This window comes from Poecilia formosa, unplaced genomic scaffold, assembly GCF_000485575.1.
Source record: "Poecilia formosa unplaced genomic scaffold, Poecilia_formosa-5.1.2 Scaffold323, whole genome shotgun sequence".
NCBI lineage: Eukaryota > Metazoa > Chordata > Actinopteri > Cyprinodontiformes > Poeciliidae > Poecilia > Poecilia formosa.
The window spans coordinates 399,764-425,334 of NW_006800262.1; the positions used below are offsets into that span (position 1 = coordinate 399,764).

The 25,571-nt window shown below is 41.6% G+C and overlaps 2 protein-coding genes and 1 long non-coding RNA gene across 4 annotated transcripts in view; all 3 read left to right on the top strand.

The window, feature by feature from the left end:
* The window catches only part of pot1 (protection of telomeres 1 homolog), a 44,884-nt gene extending 24,418 nt beyond the window's left edge, over positions 1 to 20,466 (top strand). Inside the window, exons 9-20 of one of the 2 annotated variants that reach the window (XM_007573277.2) lie at positions 5,524 to 5,820; positions 5,969 to 6,124; positions 9,875 to 10,059; positions 11,755 to 11,852; positions 12,075 to 12,101; positions 13,691 to 13,847; positions 16,760 to 16,968; positions 17,117 to 17,252; positions 17,367 to 17,449; positions 18,256 to 18,350; positions 19,859 to 19,964; positions 20,123 to 20,463. In XM_007573277.2, the coding sequence (XP_007573339.1) occupies positions 5,524 to 5,820; positions 5,969 to 6,124; positions 9,875 to 10,059; positions 11,755 to 11,852; positions 12,075 to 12,101; positions 13,691 to 13,847; positions 16,760 to 16,968; positions 17,117 to 17,252; positions 17,367 to 17,449; positions 18,256 to 18,350; positions 19,859 to 19,964; positions 20,123 to 20,259 (1,686 nt within the window). In that variant the 3' untranslated portion in view covers positions 20,260 to 20,463. Of the gene's footprint in view, positions 1 to 5,523; positions 5,821 to 5,968; positions 6,125 to 9,874; positions 10,060 to 11,754; positions 11,853 to 12,074; positions 12,102 to 13,690; positions 13,848 to 16,759; positions 16,969 to 17,116; positions 17,253 to 17,366; positions 17,450 to 18,255; positions 18,351 to 19,858; positions 19,965 to 20,122 lie in introns of both variants that reach the window. The other variant, XM_016661317.1, reaches the window with a different exon arrangement.
* On the top strand, positions 12,108 to 13,212 carry LOC107833090 (uncharacterized). Its single transcript, XR_001658794.1, has 2 exons — positions 12,108 to 12,314; positions 12,954 to 13,212. It is a non-coding gene; the product is annotated as an uncharacterized LOC107833090 (long non-coding RNA).
* Positions 20,467 to 20,552: 86 nt separating the features above from the next.
* Positions 20,553 to 25,571, top strand: part of gpr37a (G protein-coupled receptor 37a) — a 13,535-nt gene continuing 8,516 nt past the window's right edge. The window contains exon 1 of the mRNA XM_016661319.1: positions 20,553 to 22,292. Within this exon, the coding sequence (XP_016516805.1) occupies positions 21,462 to 22,292 (831 nt within the window). The 5' untranslated portion in view covers positions 20,553 to 21,461. The remainder of the gene's footprint in view (positions 22,293 to 25,571) is intronic.

The window sequence follows — 25,571 nt, forward strand, 5'->3', positions numbered from 1 at the left end:
TCCTGATGTTACGTTCTCCGACATCCCAAGATACCTGCAAGTTTGCTCCAGACATGTCCATTCTTGTGAGTGTCTAAATTCGCTTTGTTTGTGTTGTGTCATAAATTTTTGCTATGATTTTGTCCTGGTATACTCATGTTTAGTTTCTGTTGAGTTCATCTTAGTGGGTCAACCTAGTTTAGGTAGGGCTTATATTTTTTGTGTAGCATACTCTGGAGTTTTGACAGTGGACATCTGGGTTATACCATTACTGTAAACATAGGCGTAAATCCCGGGGGGGCCAGTGGGGTCCGGACCCTCCCCCCCCAATCTTGGAAAAGTCTAGAAATGGGCCCCCCCCCCTCCCCCCAAGAAATCATGAAAGAAACCCTTGTATTTAAACAATATCAATATAAAAAAGGCAATAGAAACAAAGAATGAAATAAATCTGCCATTCATCTAAGAAAAAAATAAGAATAAATTTTTAGGTCCCCCCCCCCCCTCCACTATTGTTAGAACAATGGTTCAGTCCAAAGTGTAGGAGGAGCAACAGCTGGGCTGCTGAATGACACAGGCTCCATTAGAGCCGCTGAAGTGAGGAGCTAGTTCAGGGGTCGGCAACATGTGCATGTGGCTCTTTAGCGCTGCCCTAGTGGCTCTCTGGAGCTTTTTCAAAAATGTTTGAAAATTGAAAAAGATGGGGTTGGGAAATATACTTTTTTGTTTTAATATAGTTTCTGTAGGAGGACAAACATGAGACAATCATTCTTAACATTTTCCAATGCTATAAAAATGTGTAGAATAAATATAAATTTCAACATTTCTGTCAACAAAGATTTGTGTCATAGCCTGTGACATGTTTCTTTCAGCTGGGTGGGGTGTGAGGCAGGTGGCTGTAAACAAACCGACAGGTGTGGGATGGACCATGGATAGCAAAGGGGAAAAGAGAAAAATAGCTGAACATCTACAATTCATGGACCGAATCATTTGCATTCATTGCCAATGCGGAAGGATTACCTGAATGTTTGCTGTGTAGAGAGAAGTTGTCAAATAACAAAAAGAGTACCGTACTTTCCGGAGCGCACCTTACTAAAAGTCGCACAGGTACAAATTTTTTGAAAAAAACTGGAAACGTACATATATGAGCCACACCGGTCTATAAGACGCATGGTTCAAAGTGTGGGGAAAAAGTAGTGGCTTATAGTCTGAAAAATACAGAAAGACATTTCCAGGGAAGGCGCTACATTAGCTGCCGCGTTACGATTAAAGTTATATCTTAGATGCCCGATGTTGAGAAGCTGTCCAGTGATGTCTGTAAACAGAAGTCACATTAAACACACAAGAACACAATCCTGCCATAGGAACAAAGTGGTTGTTTTTATAAACTCATTAGTGATTTTTGTAACTATATATTTAAAATGACACTTAGCGATATTATTGTGTTTAGCATCCTCTATACTCAGGTCCAATGATGGCTGCGTTGGTTGTGTGTCAAAACAGAAGGATGCTGTGTTTTATCCTTACACTGACTTGCTTGGCATTTGCACAGAAATCAAACTTAAACTGTATTAATTTAATTTTATGTACTCTACCTTTTCAAAAGGCTAATGCTTTATTTTTATAACTGCAGGTTGTAAAAATCCGTTTGTTGCCTGGATAAGCGGCACGTTATGCATGTTCATTTTGCTGTTTTTTCGATCACACACTTAACGTGACAAAGAGCAATCATTATGCAAACTGCATTTGGGAGCAGATTTTCCAAGTTCCAAAAGGGGAAAAAAAGACCCTTTCCCTGTCGATCTTCGTAATAAAAATGTACATTGTACAACAGAGTAGTCACGTGGTGCGACATTCGTTCCAGGACGTACTGCAGGGAAAATAAACATTTAATCACGAATGCTAATTATGTATACACTTAATCATTTTGATAAAAAAAGCTAATATAAACACTTAAAACCTGTTTTGCCTCCATTATAAGCCTTATTTAGGCTTTTAAACAGATTTTTTTTTGTTTTTTTGGTCCAATATGACTCTTTCAACATTTTGGGTTGCCGACACCTGAACTAGATGTAGCTGTGGCTCTGCAGCACAAACAAAAAACCCTCCAGTAAGTAAATACTTAAAGCAAAAGACATTTAACACATATTTTAATGGGAAGAAACACATTGACAATAAAAATCAGTCCACGGTTCATTATTTCATTACTTTGGCTGAATCATGATAAACTGCCACCTTATGCCTTGGAAATCAAAACTAGCAAAACTGCTACATTGCTTTCATAGACTTGGTTCCTTTTCCTGTCGAAGGTAGCCAATATTTTAATTATATTTAACTCTAACTCTTACTGTAATAAGAAGAGTTTGAAACGGGAGGGAGCGGCTGAGCGTTAGCACTAGCCGACAGCTCTGTATGAGACAGTAAAAAAAATAAAGTATGCCTTTATTAGCATGCAAGTCATCTAATAGCATGACTTGCATGCTGTTAGACTAATATGTCTCCCTAGAAGCTGGAGTACAGGTGTGCTCTGAGAAATATCTACCTACAAGCTCTGGAAGGCAAGTATTTTTAAGGAAGCTTTGTGGGTTTTGTAGATCACAATTCCTGATCTGGAAAGATACAGACAACAGCCATGTCTTTCTGCGTCCACACAACAAGGTCACAGTGGTTTGATTTTGTTACAAAAATATCAGTTTGTATCTGTGCATAATATGGATGATGTTTCTTCAAGTGAAGTTCATTGCCAGACAGCTGAAGGCAAAAGTTTTTGTCTTTTGCATCCGCAACCTGCCGTATGCAGGATGTCCTATATTTGTAAGGACACTTTATCTCCACGTAGCCATTCCCACAGCAGTCACACGTTGTGATTCCATCAGGAGATGCTCCAAGTTCAGGGAAGTTGGTGTTTATGAAGAAACCACATGATTTAACTTTTAGATTTTTGTGACTGCTATCTTTAATTATAATGTAGGCCTTTTGTGCATCACCCTCATGATTCACAAGCCATTTTGTTTGTTCTGTAGACACGGTATTATTGCCTGGGTTGCACACCTGTTTAACAACTGTTAGTGCTGGGCTTTCCAAACAGGTGGCAAATACAGCATGCATAGTGGAAGCTGTAATTCGTCCAGCTCGACATTCACTCCAGGCAGAACACTTGTGCTGCAGTCCTGTGTGCTTTTCAATAGCTTTATCAGTCACTATTGCAGCATCTTTGTATTTTTCACTGCACAGCACAATAGCTGACAAGTCATGCGACTGTATGTTTTTGTTGTACAGAGATGCAAGTGACTGAGCCTTACTCTAGTAGTGTGTCAAGCAGATGAACCAAAACTTCCAGATTTGTTTGTGTGATTTTTCTTTTTTGTGGACGGCTTCTTTTGGCTGGTGTTGAGACTTCAGCATGGATTTTTTTGGTCAAGTACCTTCTTTTAAGAAGCTGAAGTAATATAGTCAATTTTATGGCCAACTTCTGGGTGAGTCTTTGTCAGATTGCCAGGTAATGTCCAGTATGCTGGCTCATCTGTAACAGTTTTTGTGCCTTGTATCCTCACTGTTGCTTCCACCTTAAAACATACGGCACCTATGTGGGTGCAGGTCTCTGCTGCCCCTGCCATGCAGGTACAATGTGCACACTCAACAGTGCCAGTGTTGCTCAGCATGACCCACGGTGTTAACGGCGACTCAGACTGTCAGAAAGTGCATAACCTGCAAACACACAATTAAAATGGTAAATGAAAAGATGTAAACATATAAAAAATGTATACATGTGATTCTACAGATAACTGTAGTTGAACTGAATTTTATTATAGTAGAACCACCATGACATTGTAATTTCAAAGAGGTAATTAGTTACAAAGCTGAAGTTTGGTTTTGATTGTAGCTTCCAATTTGGGAATTGGCATATTTCACCTAATTGTCTACTTCCTTGAGTATCTGTGATATACTTATTTAAAAATCACAATACTTCATCATTTAAACCTGATTTCTCTGATTCATGTGAAGTAAAACAATCAAGGTTTGTTTAACCTGTTTCCTCAAGGAGGCACTACAGGTGCACCAAAGGCAATAAACACCATGTACTCTCACATTAGCTTACTATTTGTGTATGTGTGTATATAAATTTAATTGATTTAAAGTGGCAAGTATGACATATATGGATGGATGGAAATTTACGTTTCTATCCATCTGTTTTCTAACACGCTTTTTGCGAGGAGTGCTGGTGTCTGCCCCAGGGGTCACATATTTGTTTTTATTGTACATATTTCAAACATTTGCACTGTTTCTATTTGGATTTTCTTTCATTGTACATGTGTAAAATGACAAATTCTAAGTCTTTCTACGATAGACTAGCTCAAAGGAAGTAAAAATGAGGTAGAATTGCCATTTTAACCTGGAGAGACTCGTGCACAGAGAAAGAGAGTTTAATTGACAAATGAAAGTCTTTGGCGCTCGGACCCAGAAGGAAGACGTTGTACTGAAAACCACTGCCAGAGAGAATGAGCCGCTGTGTGTAGATTAGAGACGTCTTTCCCCCTGGGGCCCGACCCTGGTGGTGGAGAGGATGCCGAAGACTGAATGGATATTGGAGAAGTCTTGGGCTGAAGGTGGAGGAAGGTTGAACCTCAGCCAACGAGCGGATGCCGATAAACAGCTGGACCTTATCAAGGGAGCGACGCTTGATGATTGGAGGAGGAGACCATCACTAATAGGTTGGAATCGAGGCACATGACGACATCTTGGTTGGGCCGTTGGGATGAATATAGTCTTCCAGGCTGAATTTTCGCCTAGGCTTCATTTAACCAATTCAAACTTGGATCTTTGTAAACCAGTTAAACACATATCAGTTAGTACTTTAAAAATAACGCATTCAGACTTTTTAATACTTACACCAAACAACATTCTGATTGATTGTAAAGGAATATACATTAAGAACTTATATAAAATAAAGGAGCCAAGAACTTACCTTTGTTCGAACCACAACACTTTCACAATTCGGGGGGGATTGATGACATTTGATGGACCGGAGTTCAGGAGTAAATCAAGGGCAGAATGAGTTAACAGATCATGTTTTAACTGGAACACGGAAATTGAGAATATGGGTTAAATGAGTATTGTAATGAGCAGTGAGTTGATCTGGAATTGTAGGATGTTCATTAGTCAAAGTTGAACCATCTCAAGGAGGATCAGAAAAAATGGACATCATGCGAGTTAAATATGAGTGTCAGCAAAATATCTGAATGCTTATGACAATGTGATATTTCAGTTTTTCTTTTTGGATAAATTTGCAGAAATTTCTAAATTTCTTTTTTTTCTGTCAAGATGGGATGCTGAGTGTACATTCATGAGAAATAATAAAAAAAATTTATATTAGCAAATGGCTGCAATGAAACTAAGAGTGAAACATTTAAAGGAGTCTGAATACTTTCTGTACTGACCAAATAAAATAAATAAATATTTTCTGTATCCTACCATAAAAATCTTCCACACTGCAGAACAAGAAGCTTATATTAGGAACCCCAAATGAAAGCAATCTTTTCTGCATAGGTGCATTTATACAACTCCTCCCTCACATTAGTCAACACATTCGGGTTCTCTGTGGTGACGTTTAGCGGCACAGTGGGTGGAGGTATGGAGCCTCGGACATCTAGTAAAAGCTTGCAGTTGGACGAAGATGACCGGCGCACCATAGAGGAGCTGAGGGCCTGGGCTGCCTGCCAGGCTCTGCTTTCCTCAGTCTCTGCTGCTGTCCCTCTATCTGCCGTTCAGCCCAACGCCTACTTTGACCTCATCTGCCAGCTGCTGGCCAAAGCCTCCATTGACTCCACCTGCACATTGCTCAGAGTAAGGGGAAGTTTGATTATTTGTGGCATAGCTCCCACTCTTCAACATGTTACAAAGGCAGACATGGATCCATTTAGCAGAACTCTGAGCTTCATTTAGTTTGGGACAGATGAAACCAATAAATCCTAACTGGTTTCCTATCTCCTAGGTCTGGGATGGGACCAGATGTCCTCACGCCCTGCTGAAAGTCATTGTTGAGCCAAACAGCACAGAAGGGCCATCTTCTTTCTCCAAATACAAAGAGAGCCACATTGCAAACGTCCTTGTGTACGACAACCACGTGGAGGTTTCCAGACACCTAAAGGTCAGAGTTCAGAGAGTTATCTTTGGGAAGTTTTCCACTTGAGTTAATAACTACATCTACCGCTAAAGTTCCCCAGAACAGTTCATTGTCACTTAAGTGTCTTCTAAAATGTGGAGACACAAAGGTTGGTGTTTAAAAAAATTTTAAAAATCACATTTTGCAAGTTTTGCAAAGCCTGCAAATGTTTACTGCTTCTAAAAAACAGTCCCAGTGCTTAAAAAACACCTAGCCAGTTTTTCTAATTAGTTTATGTTTCTGGTGTTCGTACGATGACCTGTTTCAACCCCCCCCTAATGTAAAGTCACAAATCAACAGGCCCTGCACCCCACCCCACAAAGCCGCTTTTCAAAGATGTATGGTTGTATAATTGCGCATCTGTTTGCAGCTATGTTCAGGTGTGAGTGTAAACATCAACTAGCAACATCTTATTTAAAGTGACAAGAGGCCCTAAAACATTCTAAAAAGAATTCAATAGGAAGAACTGACCAGACTGAAATCTCATTATCTAAGAATGATTTTGTGCATAAAATGTAATGAATGTGTTTTGTAACCCACCCTAAATTGTTTAAGGAAGCATAATAAGTCACCTTTAAATGTTTGAAGGTGACTCATTTGGTGACAATCAAGCAATCCATCTGGAGTTGCAAAGAAAGCAGGAAGAAGGAAAAGATTGTCCTTTGCCTGCAAGGTCAGACAACCTGTAATTGTCACAAATAAGTCTAAACTGATAATTCACAAAATACCAGCTCTTTGACCCGCTGCTGCAGCCCACGTAGCCACACAGGAAGCTCCGAGTTGTCTTGCAGGGCATCTCTGTTGTTTCCTCCCTGCTTCTTATGCATATCAATGCAGCATGAACTTTTAGCACAGGTTCAAAAGATGAAATGCTCAAGGCTTCACATTTAGTTAGTCCTCTGTTCAGTACAAATGTTTTTAAAGGCTTTGTTGTAGATGTATCCCATAGCAGAGAATTAAATGAGGTAGAAGTCTAGGGGTTATGGTTAGGAAGGTGACTTATCTGGAAAGTGCCTCACCCTCAAGACAATATTTGTTGTGATTTGACGCTATATGAATAAACTAAATTAACTTGAGTTCCTATTTTCAGTGAGTTGGTCAGGCTAAAGAACAAGTGCATTTCAAGAAATTTTAATATCATCAAAGATGTTTTTTATTTCAGTAAGTTCTTTAAAAACTGAAACAAATAATTTTTGACTCAGAGTGATGAAAGTGTATTATAAGCCTGGCGGCCCACCAGGCTTTTCTTCCCCTCCTTCCCACTTCACTCCAGGCCAGGCTAAGCGTTGCTTGTTCTTGTTTTTAGAATTTCTTTTTTTTTTTTTTTTTTAATGAGCTGGACTGCTAGCATCTTTTTGTGCTGAGCGTTTCACTGGCAGAGCAAAATTATTCCTAAAAGAAGGGTTTATAATTGATGTGCTTAACAAGCCACAAAGCCAGGACCGCAGACTAGGACTGTTGTAAAAGAATATTTTAGTAATCGAGTACTCTATAGAATATTTTTACGATTAATCGAGGAATCGGATCTCTCTCTCTACCGTTCGCTCCAAAACCGTGATGACCTGGTTTCGACAGCGCAAAAGCTGTTGTACTCCAATCATCACTCCGCCAAATTCAACAATCCTTATTTGTCCCCAAACCCTGACAAAACGCCACACAATTCAACACCATGCTGCTAGCACTTCACAACAACTCATAGGTGGAAGTAAAAGCGCTGCCCACCACAAATAATGATCTGGCCGGAACACGGTGCGCTACATAATAAAACATAATTTAACGAAGCTTCAAGGCAGATAAATTTTCCTCGAGGAATTTTAATAATCGAGGTACTCGAATCATTCGAGGAATTGTTTCAGCCCTAGCCCGGACCAGTCACATTGCTGGCACCTCTGTGCTATCTCGGGCGGTGATTTCTGAAGTTTACCTCAGCGCAGATCGCAAGTGCCTCCTTTCACTCAAACCAGACACAGGCTGACCTGTACGGATATTTACTGACACCTTGCCACGCTCCCTTGGGGCTATTTGAGAAGTACTGACTTAACCTGATACATAGCAAAAGCTGTTACCGTCATTATACACGTATCCCCTATTTGATTTTTAGAAACATTCAGAAGTGAATTTTATGAGGGAACCACTCATAAAAGTTCCAATTTCTGATCTCCAGTTTTTGTAAAGCCCTGCCTTACCAGTGTTTTTCTTGAAGATGGTACGGTATATACAAGAAATAAAGGGAATAGCACTGAAGATCCTGTTTTCTAACTTCTTTGAGTAGTTAAGCATATTAGAAGCAGAAGTGATGTGGCGATGCTGTCAGCTACGAGATGCTTTGGACAGGTTTTTTCCAGTCAGTAGCCCAATGTCATCAGTGCAGACAGGAAAGGCTCTTGGTCATGACAGCCTTCCCTAGTTTGTAGAATTAACTACCTTTTAATGTGAAGTCTTTTGTGATTTGTTTCACTTAGCCTCTCTTGGAAATAGTAATTCAGGGAGGAGATGAAGGATCATCTGTTTCATATTCTGCTGTCACGACATTGTTGTGGGAAAAAAATAAATCAGCAAGTACTGTAAGATGAAATCATTCAATCAGGTATATTTTGCATATTGTGCACAATACAGAGAGCTTGTAAGATAAGATAATAAAACAACAAAATGATACAGTTCCAAATGAAAACTCCAACAGGCAGAGTCAACACATAGGTCTATACCAAGGATAAGGGATCCAAAACTTGGAATAGGCAGTCTAGTTCCAATGCAGCTGCAGGAAAACAACTTCTAACCTTGTGTGTAAACCAAGCAGGTTCTTTTGGTGAGATTTTGAAAACATTTAATATAACATGATCAGCAGATGTTATCTTGTAATAATTTTCCCACCACAACATAATGAGGATTTTAACAAGTATGGAAATGTTACGTACTGTGGCTTTAACAGCGGATTTAAAGAAGTTGCAGCTTAGGGAAAATTTCCTTTCTGGTCATCTTTTTCTGCTCTCCATCAATAATACCCTAAAAAGTGTGAAATATGGAAGAGACGGTGTCAGGGAGACTATCAGGCGAAACCTCTGCTGATTTCAGTGAATATTTGAGGAGCGTGACTGAGGATGGCGTTCTTCTGAGTTTTGCTTTGAACAGCCTCTGAATGTGTCAATGCACATTCTTAATTATTAAGTAAATAAACACTTGCTTATTTCATTCTCTAAACTTTTTACTTTCATTTAATTTCTTAGAAGGCATCACAGGCATTCACAGCTGCTCCAAAATACTAGCACTCACTCTGCAGGCCCCACACTTCAGATTGTCTCAGTGTTACTACAACAGTTTTTTCCCCCAGAAGTACTGGGCTGATCTCACTCTGAACTATTGCATTCAAAACTAAAAATGCTTTTAAGTGAAGGAGTTAGTGGATGAAGCTGTCTGTTCAGTTCCAACTGACTTACTCACAGAGTTCACTTTTCAAGGCAAACGTCATCAAACTAGTTCCTGGTCTACTGGACCGATTGTTCCTCCTGTAATCTGAGTCACATGTTATGTCCGATGTAAAATCACATTTGGACCTTTGAGCATAAAGTGTGAGAAGAACCACTCAAGTTTGTCTACTTCACTGCAAGTCCTGGGCCAATAGATAGCCATGCTACGGTTCCAGATGGTAACTCAGGTTTTTGCTTCTATCCCTCACAAAGAGAGCATTCCTCTGGACATACCCTTCTCTGTGTTTAACTGACCCCTATGTCCCGTCAGCCTGGTGCCTTTTTGAGAATCTATAACCTCCGAGCAATCCCAGGATCCAGTAGAGTGCCGGGCCTCACCAGCAGCCAGCCTGTGGAGCTGGATCATCTGGCCTTCCACCTCCACGGAGGAACATCATACGGGAGAGGCATCCGGCTTCTGCCAGAAAACAGCCCAGATGTGCAGGAGCTCAGGAGGTTTGTTTGAGCCGCTTGGACAGATCCTGTCACAAACAGGTTCCTTTAAATCCTGTGAAGGTTTTTTGAAATCCAAAGGGTCAATTCTATACAGAGACATAATGAAATAATGTCTCTCTAATGCACCAATGGAAGAGATTTATTTATTTATTATCATTATTATATCAACTAGAAAAAACTGGTCTAATAATTTATTTTAATTAGGCTACAAGAGTCTAATGACTAGATTAGATTCTTCTTATCTACAGTCTACATAAACTGGGGAAACACAGTCTGCATCATCAGAAGTTTTAAGCTTCATGGCTTCTTTATTAGCATCACATTAGGGGAGAAAATATGATCAATTTTTTGTATTTAATGCTGAACACTGTTTGATGGACCAAGGCTTTTACTGTCTGTACTGTCCTTCAAATATGTCAGCCCACTGTAGCCATGTAATAAAAAGGTAAACCATTAATATGATTCCAAGTGCTTTGTTGGACAGGGAAGGGATTCAAAACGTTTTTTTAATATTTCTGTCACCTCTTCATTAGTCACCTGTGTTCACACTGCAGCATTACGTCAAAAAAGCCTTCTTTTTTTTTTTTTGACGTAATGTGACCTGTATCCGATCTTTTCATGGCGGTCTGAAAAGCACAGTTCGGATTATTTTCGAATGTGACCCATATCCGATACGTATCCGATTCAAATGTGACCTAACGTCCAGGTCGCCTTCATCCGAACTGAACGTCACTGATGCTCAACAAATCTCACTATTCTGTGTCCTGATACGCGCAAGTGGGAAGAAAAACAACAACCATGACGGATTATTTGGATTAAGTTGTTAATATGCTGCTCCGGCCGGACAACAACTTTAAATATGTAAGCTAAGCTCCACCGTTAGCCTCCATGTTTACTTCCGCAAACACTGAGCACTTCTTTTTAATGGCAGAACACTGAGAACGTTGACACTATGGCGCCCTCTACTGCGCATGCGGGACACTTTCAGGTCGTTTGTCCGTTCAGACTGCAGAACACATACAGGTCGCACATGTGTGCCAGTGTGAACGGCCGGCAAAAAAAATACGATTTGACAAAAAATCGGAATTGAGTGACTTCAGGCTGCAGTGTGAACGCACCCTAATAATGGCAGAGTTCAAAACAAAACAGTGCAGAGAAATACATGCTATCTGGCCCTGCTGTCACAGATTATGATGGGTCTCAGAAAATGATGTAATTATGGTAAAATAGAAGGGTTAGAGTTAAAGAAGCTTATTCTTGGATGTATCTGTGACTCTTCTTCTCGCTGGACTGAAATAATACATAATGATATAATAAATAAATTACTGTGCCAAACTGGCAATCTGTCCAACGTGACCTCATCTCTAGCCCAATGACTGCTGGAGAGAGGCACCACGGGGAAAATGTATTGTTTATTTGGTTGGACAAAGAAAGAATAAATTTCCTCCATGGATGCACATTTGCTTTGATTATTGTCATTATGTCTCAAAATTAACCCTTTGTATCTTGCAAAACTTTCACAGAATATAGAGAAAGTAAACCAGGATTGCTTTTTATTCCTCTATGTCCTCTTGTGCACCCTGCAAATTTTTTTGTATTTTTGCAAGTTTCATTCTCTTCTGATTGTGTTGTCAATGAATGGATCTATAGAAATCAACCCAATCCTTTGCTTTGATCTTGTTTGGATGCTGTTAGAGCCACGGAGGCGTTTTTAGACCACCAAGACGAAGAAGTTTCTGAGCTGAACGACTCTGAGCTGCTGGAAGTCTGGAGCACTCCACCAGAGTTTATAGGTATGAAAGACACCTAAAAGTCACATCTCTGAAGGTCATAGAGAGTATCAGCAGAAGGTGATGATGTTTGAACTGTCCTTAGAATTATTTAGAATTTTACTGGATTCAATATTTAGAACAGAATTAGTCTTTGTTTTCTTTGTTAATGATGGCCGTCTCCGCAGTTTGACTTTGGTCTCAATCTGTCACACTCAATAATTTCCGTCTCTGTTTCTGTTTCAGAAGGCGATGTGCTGGACTGTAGAACTGGTATGAAGATGAAATATTACAGCAGTAAACCGAGTTTGGTTCTGGACTAGTGTAGAATAATTTTTAGACAAACCAGAGAGTGAAGTAGCATGACAAAAGAGGAAACTCCGTTAAGGTGTGTGTCATGTTATTACCACAGCATTTCAGAAACTAGTCAGTCATGGTGGTGGCAGTGTGATGGTGTGGGACTGCCACACTGTCACACATCAGTGTGTCTGAACTACAGGTGTCAAACTCCAGTCCTGGAGGGCCACTGCCCTGCAACCTTTAGATGATCCTCTGCTGCACCACCTGAAGAGAAAAATTAGGTCATTAGCAAGGCTCTGGAGAAGTTATCTACCCAAGAAGGAAGTAATTAAGCCATTTCATTCCAGTGTTTTGTACCTGTGGCACATCTGAAAACTGCAGGACAGTGGCCCTTGAGGACTGGAGTTTGACACCCCTGATCTGAACTGAAACAGAAAGCAGAGATCCACAGAGATGGAGAGCAGTCACCAGTCCACAGTCTGTCAGGCTGGTTTGGACTGATTTTCTCCTTATTAAAGGAAACCATCATTTGAAGAGACATTTTTTTTGTATTTCCTCATGTTACCCTGGCCTGAAGTTAAAACATATTTGATGATCTGAATATTGAGATCAGAGGTCCCACTAGACTTTTTTGTTCTGTCATTTTGACTGACATAGTCAGAAATATTCTGTCATATTCTATCAGTATAATTTCTAAATTATATTGATATAGGCTTTTATGTTGCATTTAATTTTTATGCAGCTTAATTAATATTCAACAAGTTGAATGCTCTAGATCTCACCACTCATCTATCAAACAGATGAACATATCTAACCTTTTCTCAGCAGTGATAAAAACTACTGACAGAACAATGAAATCAGTCGAATTATGAGCTGCCAGCATCAGTTCACCTGCACTTTTTAACCAGACTTGTTCCAAAGCTTCCTGCCCATAACACTTCAGTGCGCTGTAAGCTACCAGTCAGATGCATTAAGTTCACGGCACGTCATGCCGTGTGGTTTCCAGCCAAATGGGCACAAAATAATGGCTACAAGTCCAGTTAACTAATTTTAAAACCAGGCATTAATCAATGCTTTACTAGAATCTACCTGTGATGCATGTGGCTAGAGTCAGCGTAAAGTCCTGACTGAATGAAAATCATTTATGTCACGTTAACGAAGAACAGCTGAGATTATATTCAGATTATATTCATGTGTCAGAGATTATATTCAGAAGGGATGTTTTTTTGATTGATTTAACTACCTTTGGAATTAACTCCATACTAAAAGTTGAAAGTGACCCGCATGTTTGCACTAAATAGGGGTGTGAATTGTAATTTGTCAAAATGACTGACAGACTTCAGATTTTTCTATTATATAAACATACTGATCATATATGGAAAATATTAAATTAACGTGACCCCTGCTTGACACACAGAAACAAACAGCAGAAATCTGCCAGGAGTAAAAACATTTGACTGAAGAAGGATCGAGGTCCTCAACTTGGCTCCATGTGTTTTTGGAACACACTTTGGAGGATTCATGATGAAAGTCTTTATGAAGTTTATTTTCCTGTTTTGCAGAGCGATGCTGTGACCACCAGCTGCAGCTGGTGACTCTGTCCCAGGTGAAGCAGAGTGCTGGTGGCCAGACTCACCATGTCCGAGCCCAGATAGGCTCTTATGAGCCCCGCCAGCTGCACCGCGCCCTCAAACTCTTCTGCTGCAGCTGTTCAGCAATGTAGGTCCACATACTGTCGCCGGGTCCTGACCCATCTCCTGCTAAACGCTCCAATCACAGCTCACTTCCCAGGTCCTCCACTCAGCACCAGAAGCAGCTCCACAAATCATCACCTCAGCTGATCTTTCATTCTTCCAGCACATGAGCTACATTTGTTAACTATATGGGTAATTATGTAGATGAACAGAATAAATATGGATAACCCATCCTCCACAGAGGTCAGTCTGCTGAAAACATTCCATATTTAAAGTCATCTGTCAGCTGGTAGAAAGGCATGTTTGGTCCAGTCTTTAGGAGCCCAGCTGTGTTTTAACAGATGTCATACAAGGCAGAAAACAGCAAATAATGGAAGATTTGAACCCACCAAACAGCTGATTGAACCACTTCAGTCATCTAAACACACTGGTGTGTGCAGAGCTGACAGGCTCTTAGCTTGAACTTAGCAGGACACATTTTATTCCCTGTTAACCATTAGGCCTGTCACGATAAACGATAAATCAATTAATCGCACGATAAATTAAACCTATCGATCTCATTTTAATTATCGGCTTTATCGTCTCTTCCTGCCTTTTTTTCTTTCTATTGATGACACTGAATGAAAAAAGGCTCAACTCCGGTGCTCTCCACTGACCCTCCCTTCATCATGTCCTTAGTGTAATGTCCAGCTCACACTACACGAGTTGTCGGCCCATTTTCAAAACCTGAGAGACACATTAGCCGACAGAAATCCTCGGTATAACGGTTCGATCGGGTTCGTCGTGCCGTGTGGTTTCCAGCCTCATGGGCACAAAATAATGGCTACAAGTCCAGTTAACTAATTTTAAAATCAGGCATTAAAGCTGGTACGGTATGGTATGGTAATCAATGCTTTACTAGAATCTACCTGTGATGCATGTGGCTAGCTAGAGTCGGCATAAAGTCCTGACTGAATGAAAATCATTGTAACCTATTTATGTCACGTTAACGAAGAACAGCTGAAAACTTACCGGGTTTATCAACTGCGGTAGCAATTTGGCTCCAACTCCTCCCCTTGTCATTTCTATATTCTTTGCACAAAATGTTGAATAAATAATAATGTTGCTTCCACATATCATCTCCAATGTCTGCTGGACTTCGGGTTGCACCGTGTCAGCTGTTTGGGATTCCCTTCATAATTTCCCCTCAAAAAGCACCGAGGAGAATCCGCGCTTTCTGATTGGCTACCTGTCACATTCAACAGGCTGCGTTAAGCTTCCAGTCGAGGAAACCTCCTGATTTAGATCGGAGCGGCCACGACGATCTACCGTAACACACCACACACTGCAGGATGATCGGTTACGACATCACCAGCGACAATCTTAGATCGGCCAACGATCTAAGATTATCATAAGGGGAAAATAGCGCAAAAAATCGTGTAGTGTGAACTATTGCATCAGGTAGTCGGATGTGCCCATCTTCTTTATTTAAATCTAGTGATTACTGAAGGACAATCTAGTATACAGACTTCATAATCTGCACTCTTTTGGTTGAATGCAGTATTTATTTCCACTTTGGCTTTATGTTGTTTAGTTTTTATTCAAGTACGTTTTTTGTTAATGGAAACTGAGAATCCATTTCATTTTTGTTTTTGGTTGCTTTATTTAGTTTATCAGTTCCAGTGTTATGTGTTCTTTTGAAAATAAAGTGTATCTATCTATGGCAGGAAATCGCATGCATTATTAGTCATTTCCATCAAAAGGTCTTGAAACAATATTATTATTTAGCACAATAATTTTTTAGACAATCACTCAGCAAAATTTGTTATTGTGACAGGCCTATTAAACATAGTTCTGTCCAAATTCAGATCACAATGCTGCTAAGAGTACTATAATATAATATATTATTTAACTAAGTCTGTGTCTTTGTAATCCTAACCTGGTTGTTGCTTTCCTGCACTATTCTGCTCAGTTCAAATCTCACTTCACTTCACAGTTCAGTCTGGCCTTTCTCCCTCTGAAGTGGATTCCCTTTGGTAGATTTTCTACCAGACCAATCAGCTAACAGAAGAAGTTGTGGACAATGACGTTGACGTCTGCATTGTTTCAGAATTGTAGTCTGCCTGTAGTGAAGGAAGCAGTTCAGTCCATGACTGGGGGGTTCTGGACCCCTCCAAACCCTCCAGGGATTTCCACCCATGAGGTGGACATGTGAACATCAGGACAGGTGGACAGGAGTAATTATGTACAGGTGAACATGTGGACAAAGCATCTTAGAGCAAAGTGCTTTGTTAGGACAATCTGGGACAGTGAGACAGGACAGAGTCTGCACTTGGTCACAGACAGTTTAGATAAAATCTAGTCATTTCATATTTATTTCGGATTTTAAAGAAACGTTTAGACAATGAGTAAAACATATAAAGGATCTCATGTCTAGAAGCATAATTCTGTCAGCTGGTACAAACCGCCCATCGTTAGACCACCACCAGGAGCCTGTAGCGCCCCCCTGAGGTCAGATGTGTAATGAAGAGGATCTGCTTAAATATTCCTTCCCGTTTTCATGAATATGTTCCTTTCTTCCTTCCTTGTCCTTTGAGCAAACGGTGGACGCAGAGCTTTCTGTGCTCCACCCTCTCTCCTTCCTACTATTGACAGAGCTGCCAAAAACATCAGCCTAAATTTCCTTGTAAATTCAAAGGAAATGAATTTACAATCAGAACAGCTGTTGTTCAACTACAGCTGAACAACACCTGTGTGTTACTTTGCCAAATAATTAATTGAGAAAACTTTACTGTTTGATCTGTCCTCAATGGTAATGTATTTGTGATTGAACCGAAATGATTCTTTTTTTCTTCTGCAAAGTGCCTTGAGACAACATGTTGTGAATTGGCACTATAGAGATAAAGTGAGCTGTCCTGTGTTAGTCCACGGAGAATGAAAGCTCCACTGTGTTCCCAGTCAGGACGTCCCGGATGAAGAGCTGCTGGCCGGGATCTTCTCTGAGGCGACCCGGCGCCCTGCGGCCTGTGCTCCTCCTCCATGGGCGCTGTCTGGACAAGTGGATCTACCAGGAGATGCCTCAGCATCCCAACAGCACTCTCCCAGTGTCCACCTGTCCACCAAACTCATGACGGAGGGCAAAACTGAGCAACTCATCTTCCTCATGGGTAACAGTCAGGACTAGGAAATGTCTGCAACTTCCTTCAGCGTTTTTCTGTTTTTAAGATGAAATCTATTAAACTTTGTGGCTTTTCTTCTCATCAGATCTGCAACAAAGGAAATGATGTTTTCATTTTAACCCCTCCCTCCCTCCAGGGTGCTCTCTGGAGGAGACGCAGCACCTGGCAGCTGCTTACCCCAATGTTGTTCCAGTGGCGCCATTTGGTGGCCGGCTGGCCCTGTTGGACCTGACCGCACCCTTCCTGTTCAGAGGAACAAACAGACACTACGGGTAACAGCCCAGCCCCTCTTCTGCTACATAACATAATAAGAGAACCAAAACCCAGACAGTCCCAACAGTTGAGTGTGTTAGGGACAGCATCTCTGACAGCTGTGTGTGTTGCAGGTGTAAGCGGTGCTCTGAGGCTGCAGTGAGGGAGCCGAGTGCTGCAGGAGTGGAGCAGATCGATGAGAAGATGATAGCAGAGAGTGAGACATGCTGCACTTCCTGTAGTTGAAGATGAGAGAGAGAACAGTAACCATGTCAACAGGCATTATAAGCTAAAGAAAAAACAACTGAATGTTTAATAGATTAAAATCTCCAAACAAAACCAGGTTATGGTTATATGTCACTCACTATTAACTTCTTATGGTAATAAATAGTCTGAACTAGTACAGCCCTCAATCTGATCCTGAGGCCCCAGAGCCCCAGCTGCCTTCGGCCAGTCTGACCCCCACCAGCAGGTGAGGCCAGGTGGGTGAAGTGTCTTGCCCAACACACCATGATGGAGTTGAAAGGAGCAGGAATTGAACCTTCAGCCTGATGAACTCCGACCTCCCGAGTCTCCAATCACCTCAATTACATCCTAATTGGACTGTCATCACTTGATTTTTCAAAAGTCTGACAAAATCTCAACTATATTAATAAAAAACAAAAAAGTGAAACATTTTTCACCCCAGACTTTGAAAAAGTTAGCCTGGTAAAAACCAGCCCCATATTCCAGCACTTTGCTTCAACAGGGTCTGGGCTCTCCACTGTTAAATCATTGCTTCCTAGAAGTGTGGACTATGTTGAGCTTTTAACATAGTCTTTTAATGGAAGAAAGACCAGACTGATATGTGAATCAAGATTTGAATTGAACTGAATTGCACAAGAAGGCAACAGCCAATCTAGGAAAAACCCATTCTGACCTGGAAACGTTGGCTGGCTGCTGACAGCATGTTTACAAATTTGCTTGCTTAACGCGACTGATTTGGGGTCACAAGCCTTCTGTCTGTTTGCTTGTGTTCTGCAGCCCTCGGTGTGCAGCCACTGCAGCTGGTCTTGCTGATGAAGTTGCAGTTGCAGGATGCCACAGACACTCTGGACGTCTACTTGTGGAGACATGCTGTGAGTTTCTGACTTTCATGTCCTTGTCAGACAGGCAGGTGAAGTCTGAGCTGGAAAATCTGACTGCAGTATGAGAACAGCTGTGTTCATGCAGGATTTAGAGCCTGTGTGTTTACCGAGGCTGGGTACAGCCTGGACGGGTCGCTGGTCCATCCCATGATATCACCTTCACTAAAGTGGAACTAGAAAATCTCATCTCAGTAATGAACTGGTTTCTGAGTGGATCCTCATTTAGTCATCCAGCCTCTCTGTTGCTAAGGGCCTAACCTGATGAAGTTCTGTGTTTGTTTATAAGAGGATATGTTGTGTGTGTGTGTGTGTGTGTGTGTGTGTGTGTATGTGTGTGTGTGTGGTGTGTGTGTGTGTTTATATTTTCACATTTAGAAAAAGTCTTGCCCTTGCAGAACAGGACAAAATAGTGGTACACATTTAATACAAGAGACTGACTCAGGAAAGGAAAGTCATAAATACAGATTCATTGGACATAGAGTGAAATATTTCAAGCCTTTATTTCTTGTCACTGTGATTATTTTGGCTTTCAGAAAATGAACAGCCCAAATTTTATGAAATGTTGGAATCTCATTAATCAGCTAATTAACTCCACCTGCAAAGGTTTCCTCAGCCTCCAGCTCAGAGGTCTTCAACTTCACCCCTCCAGGTCAGGTGACCTTCGACCTTTAGTAAGGTCCCTGGTCCAACAATTGCACCAAATGACTGGAAACCGGTCAGCTCAAGCTTGGAATCAAAGCAATAGGAACCATTGTTCTGTAACCTGATGAAGGGAGGACTAGAAAATGATGCACAACATTTAAATTCTGAGCTAACATTTCCAGACAGCAGAGAAGCCGTCAGTAGGGATGTTGAATCAGCACAGTGAAGGACATATCTTCTTTTCAACTCCAGCTCCTCACAGCTCAGGAGAGCAGGGCACAAAGATGGATATCATTAATTTATACTTTAAAATTTTTGATGAACATATTCTTGTAGTTCCCCTTTGTGCACCACCCAGATCCGCTTACCAGTTTCAGGACCTGACCAGAACTGTGTTGGCCGGCCCTAATCAGTTTTTGTTTCTGTGTGACTGTTGCCGGTCTCGTATGCTCTGCCTATGTAAGCATGCAGCAGTGTGCATGTGAGCAGATACAAGAGATAGAGAAAAACACAGAATTATTTATTCCTAACAATATGCTGGTGGCTTTTCAGTCATTAGACCAGGAACTTCTTTACACTGTTCTTTATTCTAGTCCTTATCTGATTCTGTTTACTTGGTATTATTTAGTGTTTTTCATTTGAAAACTGGCTGAAAAAATTGACTAAAAAATGATGAAAGATTGTTTGATCTTTGAAACTGTAGTCAGTTACAGAAACGTGGCCCCTTTAGCCAGAGCAGTGGTTTGTTTTGAAAGCAGCAGTTTCCTGTCTGCTCCCTGATTGGCTGACAGAGCTCAGAGTTGCTGCCCTCCTACTGGATGGAGGAACTGACTAAACTGTGTTGCTTCTGTCTTCAGGAGCTTTTCTTCAGTGTGGCAGCAACAGATGTCTCAGCCAATCAGGAAGCTCAAAACAGCATTCATCGGACAATGGAAACACTCTGTCCAGCAGAGGGCAGCATAGGTATGTAATAGGACCAATGAAGTCCATGAAGGCCTGTGGACTGAGAGAAATCAGTGATTCTCTCTGCCTCAGCACCTTCACAGTCCCCTCATGACTCTATCACTCCCTGTCCAGTCCAGGGTTCAGGTGACCTTGATGATGCCTCACATGTATTACAGGTGAGCGGCCATGGCTCGACCTGTGTCTCATGGCGTACCAGACAGAGGGTGAGGACAGGCAGATCCAGACTTGCTACCAGATCTGCAATACTGTGGTCGTCAAACCCTGCTGTAACAGTCCAGACAATACACAATGAAGCACAATGGACCAGCCTGGACTGGACCGGACCTGAAGCACAGCACCTCACATTCAAACACATCAAGTGTTCTGTCTTCTGGGCTGCTTGGTGGGAAATCTGTTCCTTGCACTGATGGGATGCTTTCTGTTTGTTTCCATCCCAAAGTTTTCTCCACCATTCACCACAGTGATTTAATGACTTTCTAAATAAAAGCATAATCAGTAAGCTGGAATCAGATATTTTATTGGTGGTCATAATGTTATGCCTCATCAGTGTGGCTATAGGTTAAAACTGAGCAGGGGTCATGTTGGAGGAGAGCTGACCTGTATGGAGTCTTCACTTTGTTCTCTCTGAGGACAAAACAAGTTTCTGGCCTCATTGCACATCACCCTGAACACATCCTGTCCACTGTGCAGCATGGTGGTGGCAGCATCATGCGGGAATGCGTTTCTTCAGCAGGAAGCAGGTCAGAGATGATGGGAGGATGAATGGAGCTAAATCCAGAACAATCCTGGAAGGAAACCAGTTAGAGACTGGAGCAGATTGAACAGGTGAGATGTAATGGGATGTTTTTGGATCAAACTATTTGCAAAAAGGACAGAACTTACAGAAGTTTATCTTTCTGAATAGCACCAGTTATAAAGTATTAAAAACCTGCAGGAAAGTATTTGTATTTCAGGTATAAAATAATGGATGACATTAAGAATATGCTTCAATCTAGTATAATTCTCTCTAAAGTGACATATTGACATGGTTATTCATATTGCACAGAAACTGATTCTGATTCTATTGAGGAACAACCTTGTCACAGCTCTTGTCCTTTCCGTAATCAGGGTTATTACTGCCACTGTTTTCTGCAAGGTAAATAGAATTAATATGGGAAGTTTGACGGATCTTTGCTCCTCCCAAAGTCCCCCCCCCCCCCCCCTCTCTCTCTCTCTCTCTCTCCTTCCCTTGCCGGGCCTTTTTCTCTCCGCCTCAGAGCTTCGTGAGGTGGAACTTTTCAAACTTCGTGGCTCTTCAGTCATACGAGCGGTGACCTTGGTGTCAGCACATCTGCTCCCCGCACAGACCCGAGCCGGCCCGGGAGTCGGGAGTGGACCCTGGTAGCGCTGCTCATACTCCCAGAAGCTCAAGACATCTTTGACCTGACGGCCCAGTCTGGAGATGGACCGAGCATCGTGGCGCTCTGTGGCCGCCTCTGTTTAAACCGAACCATCATGCTGCCTCAGCGGCTCCTCTGCTTGCTGCTGTGTAGCGACATCGGTGCCGCTCCGCTCCGCCGGAGTCCCGGTCCTCGTAATGACGCTACCACCCCTGAGAGGAATGCACTGAGCAGGTCGTGCCCCCCACAAACAGCCAGCCGCGTAGCCGAGTTTCCCCCGCTGGGCCCGAAACCAGCCAAGCTACAGGGAGCGCTGCGCCAACGCTCTGTGCGTAAAAGTTCTGCACTAAATAGACATTTACGCACAGAGGAGAGCAGGCGAAAAGCTCAGTGTGCTGTGGAAGAAGGGCTGAAAAAAAACGGGCATGGGCTTAAATGCGGAATCAGAACAGATGAGAAGGATCCGAGGTTCAATCAGAACCGGAGGAAGCGAAGCGAGCCGCTGTTGGAGGCGTCGGTCGCTCTGCCGGTCGCTATGGCGCAGGAGCGTGACCCCCGGTTCCCCTTGATATTCAACAGCAGCGACTATGAGGAGGAGGATTATTCCCTGCCGGACACTCCTGACACCTCGCCAGGGAACCCGCGGACCAGACCCAAGCAGATGAAGAACCCATTTTATCCCCTCACTGCCGCGTCCTACGGAGCCTGGGCGGTGCTGCTGGTGGCCGCCGTCATCTTCAGCGTAGGCATCATTGGGAACGTGGCGCTCATGTGCATTGTGTGTCACAACTACTACATGAGGAGCATCTCCAACTCCCTGCTGGCAAACCTTGCGCTCTGGGACTTCATAGTTGTCTTCTTCTGCCTGCCGCTCGTGGTTTTCCATGAGCTCACCAAGAACTGGCTGCTGGGAGCGTTTTCCTGCAGGATCGTCCCCTACCTGGAGGTGAGAGGTTGGTGGAAGGGCTTTCTAGAGAGTATCATGCTCAATGTTAAATCAACAAAGGCCAGGTGTGCTGTGTAGGATTACTAGTGTGTCAGCAGATTGTCCTCCTGAGCTGTGGATCTCTGCAGCTCCTCTAGAGTCTCCATGCTCTCCTGTCAGTCTGGTTGAATGTCCATGTCCTGGTAGGTCTCCAGCTGGTCCATCCTGTCTCCATGTCCATATGAAGGTTTGATCAGAACATGGCATGTTGTTGTAGAACCTAACTCTGCTTTAAACAGAACCACCAGGTTCTGCCTGACCTCCTGCCGGGTTCCCTGGTCTCCAAGGTTGATACTTGATCTTTAAAGAACCTCTGAGGCCAGAACCAGACCAGCTGCATTTAGACTGAGGTTCAACTGCACACAGATGGACTTTTTTTCAGTAACACTTTATTTGAAGGGGTGTGACTAAAACTGACATAACACCTGTTATAAACATCAATAAGTCTTCATGAATATTTATGACTGTTGTCATAAAGTGTCATTCGGTAAATCATGACACTTTTAATACAAAGTTGACATTATTCAAAATGTCTTTGTTATGACGACTTGACATTAACCAAGAAATTGTGATCTGTTATGAATTTGTTATAAAAGTATTACTTTAGCTTTAATAACATAAAGCTACATAATTTTCAAACTATGTAGCTTTACACAATTTAAAGCTACATAACAAAGTTGAAAGAAGCAGCTTTCAGCTTTGTTGATCTCATTTAACAAAGCTCAGGCTGCCACTTCTGTGCCTCCTACCAGAACTGAAATTGGCCAGGATAAAAACAAAATCCATAAGCCTGCACAGAAAACGGTAGCAGAGGAGAAAACCATGAGATTCAAACACGTCCTTAATGAAAGCAAAGCCAGTTTTTCACCAGAGACAAAGTTGGTAAGAGTGGTGTCACCCCCAGCAAAAAGTGTTGCTCAAACCGTCACAGAAAGCAAAAGGCAGGTGTCCAATGAGAAAGAGAAAGGTTAAGCTCAATACTTTTATAACATAAATTTGTTATAAAAGTATTACTGATTAAACTTTAGCTTTAATAACAGAAAGCTACATAATTTTTAAAGTTTAATCGGTAATACTTTTATAACAAATTTATGTCAGATCATGATTTCTTGGTTTATGTCAAGTTGTCATAACAACGGCATTTTGAATAATGTCAACTTTGTATTAAAAGTGTCATGATTTACCGAATGACACTTTATGACAACAGTCATAAATATTCATGAAGACTTACTGATGTTTATGACAGTGTCATGTCAGTCTTATTCACACCCCTTCAAATAAAGTGTTACCTGTTTTTCTACTGTGGTGAATCCTAAAGACAAGTCTTGCTGGATTTTATTTGGTGGAATCAGAATAAAGGGCTATGGATATAAAGACTATGATTTTCTGATATTTATCTGTTAAGAAGGTGAAAATAATGCATCATCTTTCCTCCACTTAATAATTCGGACCCATGTTGTTCCCAATGAAATGCTGACATTTGAGGTTACAATGTGACAATTGGAAAAGTAGGAGGAATGTGAAAACCTTTTTAAAGCTCTCCATATCACACCCAACTGATTTATTTCACTCTGGTTCAGGGGTAGAAAGCCAATAGTTTTTGATTTGATGCTATTAATCCACCATAATTTTCAAATTAGAGATGAGCTGATTTCCTTAATTTTGGGAGATTAGTAATCGGCCGATACTTAGATGTGAAGCCGATCTCATCCATCGATGTTATCTAACCTCAGCAAAGGTCTAAAAATCAGCTACTGTCTCTGTTGCTCTGAACCCCTCAGTGTTGTTACTGAGGAGTTCTGGTGAAGCCCAGTGCTGGATGGTGAATGTCAGTCTGTTTCTGTTCTACTTGTATGACTTGCATAGGTTGTAACATTTTGATCATTTTCGGCATTAACACCTGTTTTATACTTAACCAAATCTCATTATTTCTCAAGGTTCTTATCCCTCAGTGTAAGAACCCATCTTACACCCTCTTGCAGTTGAAACTAAAAGGGTGTATGGTTTTAGGACCGGGTCCTGAAACTGGTAAACAGGCCTGGGTGGTGCATAGAGATAAAAATGATTGAATTACAACAACTGGGGGCTTGTCTGAGTCGGTTTTTGGGTTCCTGAGACCAGGACTCCCTTCTCAGTTAATTAATGTGGTGACCAAAAATGGAGCTTTTTGGTGTGTGCACAACTTAAATGGTAGGCAGAACGTTTTTTTGTTTGTTTGTTTTTTCTGGCGGTTTTCAAAATGTCTGACTGTAAAGCTCAATTGTTGTTTCTCGCCTGTCACCTGTTTCTGGCCTTCAAATTTTTGACAATATCAGGGGAACATTCACTTAGTTTTTATTGTGCAAAACCCATGGTTAGATTAATTAAGTTGTTTTGGGTCTTGGGGTCTGTTAAAACTCCAGACAGAAACTGATCAATTCACAAAAAATTGACCTCTCCCGTTTAACGGGATGCTTAGACATTTCTAGTATGTCTAAGCATCCTAGAAATAGTGTGTGGTTTTTGGGTCTAATATAACATAGCATTGCGCATGGGAAATCGAGTTTTTGACAAGATAAAGGATCAATGAGAACTCATGATGGTTGTTTAGGCCTTTGGGCTGGGGGTCGGTTGAAACTCCAGAAAGGGCCAATATCACGCTATGCAAAAAATAGCCCCTCCTGTTTTCTCAAATTGAGGAGCAGGTCATCCCTGGAGAACTTTAGAGTAGTATGTAGTTTTGGGTCTAACAGAAAAATCAAAATTATTGTGCACAGATGATTTTTAATTATGTCCTTATTTTTTATTATACAATACTATTTTTCTTGTTTCTTCCCTCTCCTCATTTTATTGTTGTTTACATTCTTTGCATATACATGTACATATATATTTTTTTATTATTTCATGAACCAGTGTTGTGGTACTCGAAGTTGGTCTTGGTCTTAAGACCATTTTTTGATGGTCTCGGTCTCGTCTCGGACTCCACCGCATTTGGTCTCGGTCTTGTCTGGGTCTCGGGCGCTGAGGACTCGGCATTTTATTTCAAGACCAGTCAAGACCGCAACTGTGAAAATATCACTAAACGTGCAGCATTCTGTCCAGTTTATTTGTTAACATCTTTGTTTCAGTGGATGCAAAACGCACCGATTAAAATCCAAGCAACTACGTGTTTCTGTTACTCCCCTCTCCCCTCCCCACCTTTCACTCGCGCCCGGCGCTCCAGGACATGCGCAGTGGTTTCCTCTCAGCGGCAGAAAATGT